The 12,557-nt window shown below is 32.2% G+C and overlaps 1 protein-coding gene across 1 annotated transcript; it reads left to right on the forward strand.

Moving 5' to 3' along the window:
* Nucleotides 1–10,603: 10,603 nt before the first annotated feature.
* Nucleotides 10,604–12,171, forward strand: LOC132617938 (mitogen-activated protein kinase kinase 5-like). Its single transcript, XM_060333027.1, has one exon. It carries the CDS (start codon nucleotides 11,172–11,174, stop codon nucleotides 12,006–12,008), a length of 837 nt encoding a protein of 278 aa, XP_060189010.1. The 5' UTR covers nucleotides 10,604–11,171; the 3' UTR covers nucleotides 12,009–12,171.
* The last annotated feature ends 386 nt before the right edge of the window (nucleotides 12,172–12,557 follow it).

Consider the following 12,557-nt stretch of genomic DNA (forward strand, 5'->3'; position numbering starts at 1 on the left):
AGGGTGGTGAGCCCTATCATTCGGTGAAACTAAGAGATGAATGGGTGCCATTGACAGCATCCACCTTGTGTGAACAATTGGGAGTTCCCGACCACCTAGTGGATCTATTGATCGAGTTCATCAGAAGGACTGACTACAAGGCCATTCGGGAGACTTTATGTTGGCCTGATTCTAAGGCCAAGTGGGCTAGATATAGAGAGGACCCGAGGAAGCACAAGGCGATGCTAATGGGTGATTTTATGAAGGAGGCCCACGTGTGGCTAAGGCTGCTGAAGTACCGTATCATGCCACTTGAGGTTAAGGATGGTGATCAAGTTGCCGTAGGTTTCCTTTTGATAGTTTTTGAGTCTTAGAGTCGAAGAATAATAATAAAAAAAAATTAGTTGTGGTTTTCTTTGTAGTTTCTTGAGTCCCTCATTAGTGGCACACACCATCCACCCCCTTAGGTTTTCTTATGGCCTTGGTTCTTTCCTAAGAGGGGACCATTGAACCAGGTTAGATTTTTTAGTTTTTTGTAAAAAGAGTCGTAGGAGTCAAGCCTATTAGACCACTTGAATGCTAGGTGCTCGGGTTAGGTGGAATGTGAAAACCACGAGCTGTTCTTGATGGTTTTTGAAAGCATGCATGAAAAGAAGGAACCTCTCTCGAAACACTTTTGTAGTGAAGCGCATTGACTCATGTATGACCTGCTTGGCATAATGTGTAATAGTTGCTTGATTTGAGAGTTGTACGAATCTGTTTTGTATTGATTGTGTGTTGTGTGTGATGTGAGGAAACTCTTGTATGATCCCTGCTTGATAGTGATAACTAGAACTTGCCTGGTGTGTTCGTGAAGCGAAATTGAGTGAGAAGTTTAGGAAGTGATCTAGGCATTTCTTTGTTAGCCGAATTGTGAAACGTCGCTTGCCTATCCTTTGTATATATATATATATATATATATATATATATATATATATATATATATATATATATATATATATATATATATATCCCTAGTAAACCCCGTTGAGCCTTTAGCTTTTTCTTTTGACAACAACCAATTAGCCTAACCCCTTTTGTTCTTATTGACCAATTTTTTTTTTATCACTGTTTACTCCTTAGGCGCTTTTAATGGCAAATTAATGGAATTGGAGTTGGGATGTGAAATTAAGAGAGGGTGTGTTGAATGAAGTTGAAAGGAAGTCTATTGGTGTACTTGAGTGTTTTTGAATGCTAGTTAGTGGGAAATGTAATCATAAAGTAAAAAAAAAATGGAGAAAAAGAACTGAAAAATAGAAAATAGAAACTTTCTAGTTAGTAGTTTTCTTTCTTGATATTGTTTCCCACTAGCTTGTCGAAAATAGGATGGTACTTAAAGTTGAGAAAATAAATGATTGTTGATGGGATAGAGTGGGTAGCTTGTGGTTGAAAGTTATGGTTGATGAAGGATGGTGCAAAATTGAATGATGTTATAAGGTATTAAAAGTGCTTAGGGAGGCTAGTCACTATTTCCGAAATATATCCTACCCGTCCCTTAGCCTACGTTACAACCATACAAGTCTTAAGTGATCCTAAATTCATCTCACTCTAATTTGCAGAACGGTTACACTAAGGGCAAGCCTATAGTTCGTCATGTTTGAGCAATGGATGTTCTTTGTGAGAGTGAGCGATATTGTTTGCATCTTATGTCCGTTGAAATAATGCCATTAACTTTGTGTGAAATATGGACAACTCTCTTTTGGGTGAGGACACATAATCGATAGGAGATGGGTGAAGTACCACTACTCGATAAAGTAACATACTCATTGTGTTTTGAGTGGTATCGGGAGTCATATGCTTGTTTTTTGTTTGGAACGGTTCTTGAGAGGTTTGGTTGCTAATATTTTGAAATGTGAGAAAATGTTTGTTTTGAAGCAATTGGCATGACTTTTGAGAGAATTGGCTCAATGTGAATGTTTTTTAATGCGATTTCGAAACTTTCATATCCGCCGAATCCTGATGTAGACCTATTCGAGTGGCATGGCTAAGTAAAGTACTAGGGAATGTTGATAAGTGGTTGCTCGAGGGCGAGCAAAGTCTAAGTGGGGGGTGTTGATATTTGGCACAAATATCTAGATTTAGTGTTATTTGCACTTTACTTCTTAGCACTTTAATCGCAATTTTTAACGTAATTTGTTATATATAAGCTTATGTTGGTATGCTTGTATGAATAGGTACAACAAGGACCAATGGAGGGTATTCCGAGTAGTTTTTGATTGATTCTGAGGCTGTGCACGTTGGTTGAACGTTAGGAAGGAAGTCCCAGCACTTGAAGGCAGAATCTGACCACTGAAGGGTCTCATGCGCTGGTCATGCGTCGCACAGCCAGCGCACAAAAACCTAATCTCTGAATCTCAGACAGGCCATGTGCTGGCCATGCGCCGCACAAGCAAAACACAAGGAGGTCATGCGTTGGCCATGTGTTGCACAGCCAGCGCACAAGCGGCGTCAGTTATCCTAATTTGATCGGGATTGGGCCTATTGATTGTGCTTAATATCACACTCTAAGATTTGAGAAAGCTTAGAGTGAAATTCATTGATTTGGTCGAGAGACTTTTGATGAGATTTTAGAGATCATTATCTAATTAGCATAAAATCACTCTTAGTTGTAAAATCATGAAATATATTGGATCGTTACTTGAGCGTAATTTCCGTTATATCCATACTTGTGGCCATTGATCATTTTACTTGCTTTCTAGATTAATTTATATTTTCGCATTAGTTATAATTTTCTCAAAATTAAAATATTACCAAGTGTTTGGCTTAGCGTAAAAAGTGATAATTCCTTGTTTAAATCGCCTAGTATATTGTTCCCTGTGAGATCGACTCTGACTCATAGTTGGGTAAATTATATTGCATACGACCGTGTACACTTTCACTTTGAGGAGTGAATTTGGACGTTATCACCCCCAGCCTATGGGAACAGATCAAAAAGTTACTCAGCTGACACAAAGTAAAATCGCCTAAGGTAAGTCCAATTTGGAGAAGAAGATTATCAAAATGAATTACTTCTCACATATCTGCACAACATCTACCCCAGCATCAGAGTTTCAAACTCTACCTTAAGGTAAAGTAAGGTAGAGTTTTTAAGGCAAAATTCTGCCTTGTGAATCCAAACATCTGCTCGCAAAATTCTTTTTATTTTTTTACTGAGCTGGGTTTTGAACCCAGAACCTCGGGGTATTAGGCGAAGGGAAAAAAATTAAAAACCACCAATTTGAGGGGCAAAAATGAAGGACCGCCCCAAAAAGAAGGGCAATCCGCACAAAAAAATGCATTACCTTCAGTTAAAAAAGAATATGTCTTTAAATCTATCGCATTCATTAAGAAACAAGTCAATAACATTTATTTAAAGGTATTTGATTAAGTTATTCTATAGCTTTCTTAATAAATGCAAATTAGCTTGGAAAGACAATTTTTAGAAATCATATATACTGCATCAGTTAACGAATACTGCTTTTATGTTTAAAATCTCGTTTTGGGACGAATGGATCATCCTTAGTATTAAAAAAAAAGAAGTTTTGTTTACTAAACAATTTAAAAAAATAGAATAAAGAGATTTTTATAGAATAATAATTGAATTTCATCTTCATAAAAGAAAACATTAGTTGTATCCAGTGAGTATTAGTTTTATTGTAGAAACTTGTAGTTATGAATCCAAGTTCCAACCTCCAAATGAAATAATTAATTCATCTTCAAGAATACTAAGCATATTACCTTTCAAATACTATCACAATTTTCATCATGAGCGAAGCACAGGGGGTTTAATTTGAATACACTTTCTGGAAATTATATTGTATAATCAAGGTTAAAATTATTTTTCGTAAATATATATAGTAGATGTCGAATCTCTTTGACATCTTCGTATACTGACTTTGAATCCTCTTAGTGAAATCTTGATTTCGCTGCTCATTTTTATCCAAATAAATTTGTATGGAAGTCCACACAAAATAATACAATTTGAGATTAAAAAAAAATGTAGTTACTTTGTTGATTTTAGAAGAATTTATTGGGCTATTTTTAGTTAAGCAAATGGTAAATTGAGAATAAACTTATACATGATTCCTTTATTCCTTTTTACCTTTCATGATTAAACTCATTTAAAAAAAAAAAAAACTATCACTGTGTACAAGTAATCGAACAATTATGTAACGAAGAATTTGTAATAGGATTAATATAATTGTTCTGCACAATCCCTAAAATAATTTTGATTTTTTCAGACGCTGATCTTTCGAAACAATAATTGAAATTTATCGTAATAATTATTACGTAGTTTTTTTTTTTGTGCCATTCTCGTAAATGAGTTGCTTGTAATTTGGTTTGGTTGGATTGGATTTCCATCTCAATGTTACTCAAGTCTTCCTTGTAAAATTAGGAATAAATTCTTTTTTTTTTTTTGGTTGAAATTTAAACGGAAAAGGCTCAAATATGCCATCGAACTATCGGAAATGACTTATTTATGCCATTCGTCAATAGTTTGGCTCATTTATGCTATCAAACAATCGGAAAAGGCTCATTTAAGCCACTCATCAATAGTTTGTCTCATTTATGTCATCGCCCATTACCAAAATGACTCATCCATGACCATTTTCATTGACGCCTATTTTATAATACCAGTTATGAAACGTGGCCTCCAATTAGAGGCAGTGATGGAGCCACAGTGTCAAAGATGGGTTCGGCCGAACCCACAAGCTTTTGTTCAAACCTTATATTTGCTTTAAGAAATTTGTGTAATATGTATAAAATAGTAATTTAGAACCCAGTAACTTAATGATTTGAATTCGAAACCCACAAACCTCAAATTCTAGCTCCGCCTATGATTAGAGGTCTACTCGTTTAATTAAACTAACCCAATTTTAAATCCTAAATTAATAAAAAATATGACCTGTACACCCGACCCACCCACAACCATAATCTATTTTGAGGTCACGTATCATATTTGGTATTGTAAAACCAGCGTTAATAAAAAAATGGTATGGATGAATCATTTTGATACAGGAGATGACATAAATGAGTCAAACTATTGATGAGTGGCATAAATGAGTCATTTCTGATAGTTCGATGGCATAAATAAGCCAAACTATTGATGAGTGACATAAGTGAGTTATTTCCGATAGTTCGATGATATATTTAAACCTTTTCTGAAATTTAAATTACTTAGGAGGAAAACAAAAACTAAAGATATTGGAGTTTAAAATAGCCATGTGGCGTATTAGTAAATTGAAAAGGCTGCAAGGTGTCAGCAGAATGGGGCCCACATGAAGAAAAGTAATTGGCATCTGGGTCTTTTGTCCAACTGAGAAAAACGTGCACCTATAAAGCATTTTAGTACAACAGCTTACAAGCACAATAACAATAAAAACTGCCAAAATATTGGCTCTGAAATTACTTTTTTACCCTTGGTCGTCCCATTCTTCATCTTTCTATACAGTACTAAACGGCCTATGCCCGTGCTGCGTACGGGCCCAACATTTTAGATTATAGTGCATCTATGTGTATGTAGTTGTCTTTGAATAGTGATTACATATATACATACATACACACACACACATATATATATATATATAGAGAGAGAGAATATATATTATGTTCAAAACACGATTAATATAACATTGTAGTTTATGCTCCGTATTTAAAATTTTATTATATTAATGTTTGCTACGAATACAAAATCGACAAATTTATTAATATTTTTTAAAAGAAAATACTTGTTTAAAAGGAAACTATTTTTCTATCTTTGAGATAAAACAATAGCAATATGTAAGCATCAGTTGATACTTTCAATTTTAATTCGATTAATTTAAAGGTGTAAAATACTTATTATTTTTTATCAAATTTTGATTTGGATAATTCTAATTCAAATTATTAAATTAATTTTACATGTTTAAAACGAAATAAAGTAGAAATTGATTTTCTATTTAAACGAAGAAATACTATTTTTTAATTTTTGGTAAATATTCTCGGTTTAGCTCATTTTACTTGTCATGTTGTCTTTTGCATGATTTTTTAAGAAAACGTCGATTAGAATTATAATTTGACTAATTTACCTTATTCATTATTTGATCTCCATTTGATATATTTTTTTACGACATTAATCTCTTTTCACATTTATTAGAGTAAGAATAAAAATAAAAAAATAATTAAATTCTATCTTATTTTAAAATATAAATATTTTAAGTATATTTATTTTAGTGAACATAACAAATAAATGACATGGCGGAATAGCAAATACAACAGTTTAATATCTAGATTAGATCTCAGGCTAATATAAAAAAAAATGTATGGTTTGACTACTTAACTTTTTGAAGAAAAGTAATTTCATTTGATCCCACTAATAGATTGATACGCACGTGGCAATGAATCCATCATTATTGACTTAATGAGATACTTTGGAAATTACATGAATATTGTTTGATTTTCTAATATGGAGTGCAATTTTTTTTTAGACATTATTAATTTGCACTATATATATACACTATGTTCAAAACACGATGAATATAACATTGTAGTTTGTACTCCGTATCTAAAACTTCAGTATATTAGTGTTTACTACGAATACAAAGTCTACACTTTTTTTTTTGACATTTTTTTTTTATGATGGGGTTCATTTTTGTTTTTATATTGCTTGATTTTGTTAATATGAGATTCACTTTTTCTTTTTTTTTTTACAGTGAGTTTGGAGATGGTGGGTTCCACTTTTTTTTAATTTTTTTTTATTGCCTGATGTTGTTTAGTATGTGGTCTACCCTTTATGGGGGGCACTTTTTTTTTTTTTTCGACATTATTAGTTTGTACTATTTTTATGCATATAATATATATACTTATACTATGTTCAAAACACGATTAATATAACATTGTAGTTTGTGCTCCGTATCTAACACTTTATTATATTAGTGTTTGCTACGAATACAAAGCTAGCACTTTTTTTTTAACATTATATTTTTTTTAATATGGGGTTCACTTTTTTTTTTTTTTTTTAATTTTGATAATATAGGGTCTACTTTTTTTTCCCATGAGTTTGGAGATGGTGAGTTCCACTTTTTTTTCTTCCCTTTTTTTTATTGCTCGGTGTTATTTAGTATGGGGCCCACACTTTTTTTTAAGGGACAACGGACGACGAAACATGGGTCTAAACCCATGCTTTATATAGTTTCTTCTTTTTTTATTTTTTATATTGCTTGGTGTTGTTTAGTATGGGGCCCACCCTTTTGGACATTATTAGTTTGCACTATTTTTATGCATATAATATATATATATATATATATATATATATATATATATATATATATATATATATATATACTATGTTCAAAACACGATTGATATAACATTGTAATTTGTGCTCCGTATCTAAAACTTTATTATATTAGTTTTTGCTACGAATACAAAGTCTGCACTTTTTTTTTTGACATTGTTTATTTTTTTAATATGGGATTCACTTTTTTTTTTTTTATATTGCTTGATTTTGTCAATATGGGATACTATGTTCAAAACACAATTAATATAATATTGTAGTTTGTGTTCCGTATTTAAAACTTTATTATATTAGTGTTTGCTACGAATACGCACGTGACAATGAATCCATCATTATTGACTTAATGAGATACTTTGAAAATTACATGAATATTGTTTGATTTTTTAATACGGGGTGCATTTTTTTTTTTGACATTATTAATTTGCACTATTTTTTTAATATTAGTTGTTGTTTAATATATATGGGCCCCACAATTCTCCGTATCTAAAATTTTATTATATTAGTGTTTGCTACGAATACAAAGTCTGCACTTTTTTTTTTTTTATATATATTGCTTGATTTTGTCAATATGGAATACTATGTTCAAAACACGATTAATATAATATTGTAGTTTGTGCTCCGTATTTAAAACTTTATTATATTAGTGTTTGCTACAAATACACACGTGGCAATGAATCCATCATTATTGACTTAATGAGATACTTTTGAAATTACATGAATATTGTTTGATTTTTTAATACGGGGTGCACTTTTTTTTGGACATTATTAATTTGCACTATTTTTTTAATATTAGTTGTTTTTTAATATATATGAGGCCCACAATATTTTTTTAAATTAAATTGGGACGGATATATATATATATATATATATATATATATATATATATATATATATATATATATATATATTAGAATTATGGGGCCCACATTTATATATATATATATTAGTTGTTGTTTAAATAATATATATGGGGTCCACAATTTTTTTTATATATTAGTTGTTGTTTAAATAATATATATGGGCCACAATTTTTATTAAATTGGAACGGATATATATATATATATATTAGAATTATGGGGCTCACATTTTTTTTAATATTAGTTGTTGTTTAAATAATATATATGGAGCTTATAATTTTTTTTTAAAATTAAATTGCAACGGACGATGAGAAAGGAGCCCAACCGGCTCTTCTATATAGTTAGAAAGTAAAAATTGTAGAAAAATAGAAATGAAATGGTCGGCTACCTGTGTAGCTGCTACCGTCAGTGAATTGATTTTCTTTATTTGTTAAAATTGTTTTAGTGTCATTTTAATTTTCTAGTAATAAATTAATCCCAGCCGTGAATTAGGTCTTCACCAGTTGTCATGAATCAAATCAAAGACTACACCGAATATTACTGGACGGTAATTCACTGGAGCGGATTCCTCCCAAAATTTTGATAAATTTTAAAAACAAATCTCAAATTTTGTCTCAAACTTTTTTTTGGGCCAAAATCTATGTTTTGGCATTTTCAAAACTTTTAAAACTATCCCTAATTTTTGCATTTTATAGAATAAAAAATCATCTATTTATGACCCAACTTATTGTATCTATCATACTTTTTCATTAAAGTCATATCTATCATGTTTCCACAATTAAAGCTGTCTCTTCTATAAAGTGAATGAACTAAGCTGTGCCCAAACAATAAAAGAAGAAAAAAGAAACTCTGGAAAAAATTATTTTGCCAACTGTAGAAATTCGTTACAACAACAACAACAACCCAGTGAAATCCCACAACGTGGGGTCTGGGGAGGGTAGAGTGTACGCAGACCTTACTCCTACCAAGGTAGGACGGCTGTTTCCGAGAGACCCTCGGCTCAATAAAAACATAAAAAGAGGTCAGATACGGCTAAGAGATTCAAAGCGATATGGAAACTGTAGAAATTCGTTGCGAAGATAAAAATGAATGTTTGTATTGTAATTTGAATTGTATGATTGGGTATTCTTGATAGTTTTTAGAACTTAGGGGTAGGGGTGTACATGGACCGGGTTGGTTCGGATTTTTTAAAGACCAAACCAAACCAATTGCAATGGGTTTTTAAATCTATAAATCAAACCAAACCAACAAAAGTCGGGTTTTTCAACCTCAGATTTTCTCGGTTTTTTCAGGTTGCTCGGGTTTTTTCCGGTAAAGTCTTCGTACTACACATATAACTTGTACTTCAAATATTTTTTTAGTCCTAGTAAGATACGACTATCTAATTAAGATATTTTTTAAGAAAATAACACAAAATGTGAGATGAGAGATGAGATTGTACCCATATTCAACAAAAAAAAAAAAGGTAATGAAATTGCATAAAATAGAATGATCATATTTTAAAGTACTAAGGCATGATATAATAAGTACGTTTAAATTATAAGGCATATAAAAAATGATCATAATCTAAAAGTACTAAGTCATGCTAAAATAAGTACGGCTAATAAGTATTACTTACATGACTAAATATTGAAGAAAAAATAAAATTAAGTTATGTATTTTTACTTTCTAAACCAATATAAAATTAAAGAATAGATATACAATATTATTGTCATTCCTAGCGTTATAATTGAATTTCTTTTGTTAGCATTAGTATTGATTTGATTTTTATTGAGTTTTATTTAAGTTATTACTATCTAGCTATGGGCTATAAAACTTATTGGACCATTCAAAATTCTAATTCCAAGTGAAATAATATGTTAAAATACAAAAAATTATGAAAAAGTTTAAGAAATATTTATAAATTACATTATAAATAAATATTTTTATGTATAAAATATTTTTGAAATTTAAAAATGTAATGTCGGGTTGGTTTGATTCGGTTTGACTTTTGTTTTAATTAAAACGAAACCAAACCAATAGTGATCGGATTTTTCTTTTTAAAACCAAACCACTAATCGAGTTTTTTTCTCGGTTTGGTTTGAATTATCGATTTGGCGCGATTTGTTGGTTTCCTTTGTACACCCTTACTTAGGCGTATAAGTAATATTTCATGTTTTTCAAAACAAAAAGTAAAATATGTTTTGAAAAATTATGACCAAACTCATTTTCAAAACTTGAAAATCTTCACTCAAATCAAGTTTTCAATTTTAATTTTTGGAAATGGCGAAACGCTAGCTTAGTATCTGCTTTCACGGCTCAAAATCGTGACCTGTAAATCATACGGAGACAATTTCATGGTTAACTCCTAGGCTCGATGAGTAATTCTGACCTTTCAACTTTTAAACTTGCGGGTCAAATTTTGTAGGCTTCTTCCCAATTCATTTCCTCTACTTTGGTAATAAAATAAAAATTTGGAAAAGCGAGCTGAACCAAAGGGGAAAAAAAAAATAGGAAAAGTAGAGAGGTGGGATTTTGCTCCATTTTTCTGAGAGTGGGACACTGGGACCTGTTAATCCACATGGCAAAGTATGAGTAGAGTCTCAAACAAGTTTTGTCTTCCACGTATTAGGTGTGCCTCGCACAGAATAAAAAAATTCTGCTATTCAGCAGCTATCTGCTTCTCGATTGCAAGAATCCAGTCCACATTAAGAAGCCACCTAGTCAAGAACTCGGATAATGGGATTAAAATATTATTGTTCTTCTCTGACTCCTCTGACCTCTCCGTTAGTCCCAGTAATTGGAGCCAAAAAAAGCCAAAAAGAAAAAAGAAAAAACAGAAGAGTCTTAGTCTATTTCTCTCTTGGATGGCGTCTACCAGTGTATTTGATTGCCATTTTCCAAAACAAAAGCTGAAGAAAACCCCACCTTTCTAATTTGCCCTTTTTCGCATTAGCTCTCTGCAATTACTTACATTTTCACATCCCTAATTCTGAAAAAAATAATAACAGAGGAGAAGAAAACCCATACCTGAGTTTTTTTCCCCTATCACAACATCCATCATGCAACCTCCAACAGCTGCACCACCCTCTTCCGAGCTGACACTTGTCAATCGCATAGGCAGCGGCTTTGGAAGTTCCGTATACAAGGTCCAACACATGTCCACCGGTGAACTTTACGCCCTCAAGGTGATCTCCTGTATCCATGAGGACTCAATTCGTGTCCACATGTGCCGAGAGATTGAAATTCTCCTGGACGTGAATAACTCTAACGTCGTCAAATGTTACGACATGCTTGATCACAACGGGGAAATTACAATCCGTCTAGAATATATGGATAAAGGATCTCTGGAAGGTTGTCACATCCCTGACGAGGCCGTACTTTCTCATATAACCCGCGAGATTCTCTCCGGCATCGTGTATCTACACAGTCGCAATATTGTTCATAGAGATATCAAACCTTCTAATCTATTAATCAACTCCAAGCACCAAGTGAAAATTGCGGATTTCGGAATTTCGAGATTTTTGAAGCAAACGATAGACTTGTCAGTAAAAAGTATCAGTTATATGAGTCCTGAGAGGATCAACACGGATTTGAATCAAAATCAGGAGAATGCATATGGGTATGCGGAGGATATATGGGGTTTAGGATTATGCATTTTGGAATTCTACTTGGGAAGGTTTCCAATATTCTCTGTAGGGAACTGGTGGAATGTTATGTGGGCAATTTGTATGTTGCCGCCACCACAGGCACCGTCTACGGCTTCGCCGGAGTTGAGGAACTTCATAGGCTGCTGTTTGCAAACGGATCCTTGTAGGCGGTGGACGGCGGAGCAGCTATTGCGCCATCCTTTTATAACTCAGTATGAACTGCAAGTGGAAAGTGTGGGTTGCCACTAACTTATACATTCATGAAATCTTCATTTATGAAGTCATGCTGTTTGGGACCTTGGATTTGTTTTAGTTATGGTAATGGCTTTGGATGAATTTGTACGTGTAATGGAGTATAAGTTTCTGTGTCCTTATTATTAACTAGTTTCTCTCCGCGTGCTTTGCACGTGTATGTCGTGGTGTTATGTATACATAATTTTGTAAAATATATCAATATTGATAAAACAATGTTTTGAGTAAATTAATAATTATAAATGAAAGAAAAAAGTACACCTTTCTTTGAACGATCGATCATCATATAGTGAGTTGTTTGTCGAAGGCAAGATGTTCTACTTACTTAAATTTTATGAGGTACAAACATATAATAAAGTGTATCTCACCTAATACTAATCACTTGTAGACGATAATTAGAGTATAAAATATTCATATATTATGTACTAAAAGCTATATTATTTTAAATAAAATATTTTAATAATTATATCATATTCTTGCATATTTTCTAACAAATCTTACAGGAAGAAGAAATTACGTAAAAGAGAGAAGTAAAAAGACGAGAAT

Source organism: Lycium barbarum, chromosome 1 (genome assembly GCF_019175385.1).
Source record: "Lycium barbarum isolate Lr01 chromosome 1, ASM1917538v2, whole genome shotgun sequence".
Taxonomy (NCBI): Eukaryota; Viridiplantae; Streptophyta; class Magnoliopsida; order Solanales; family Solanaceae; genus Lycium; species Lycium barbarum.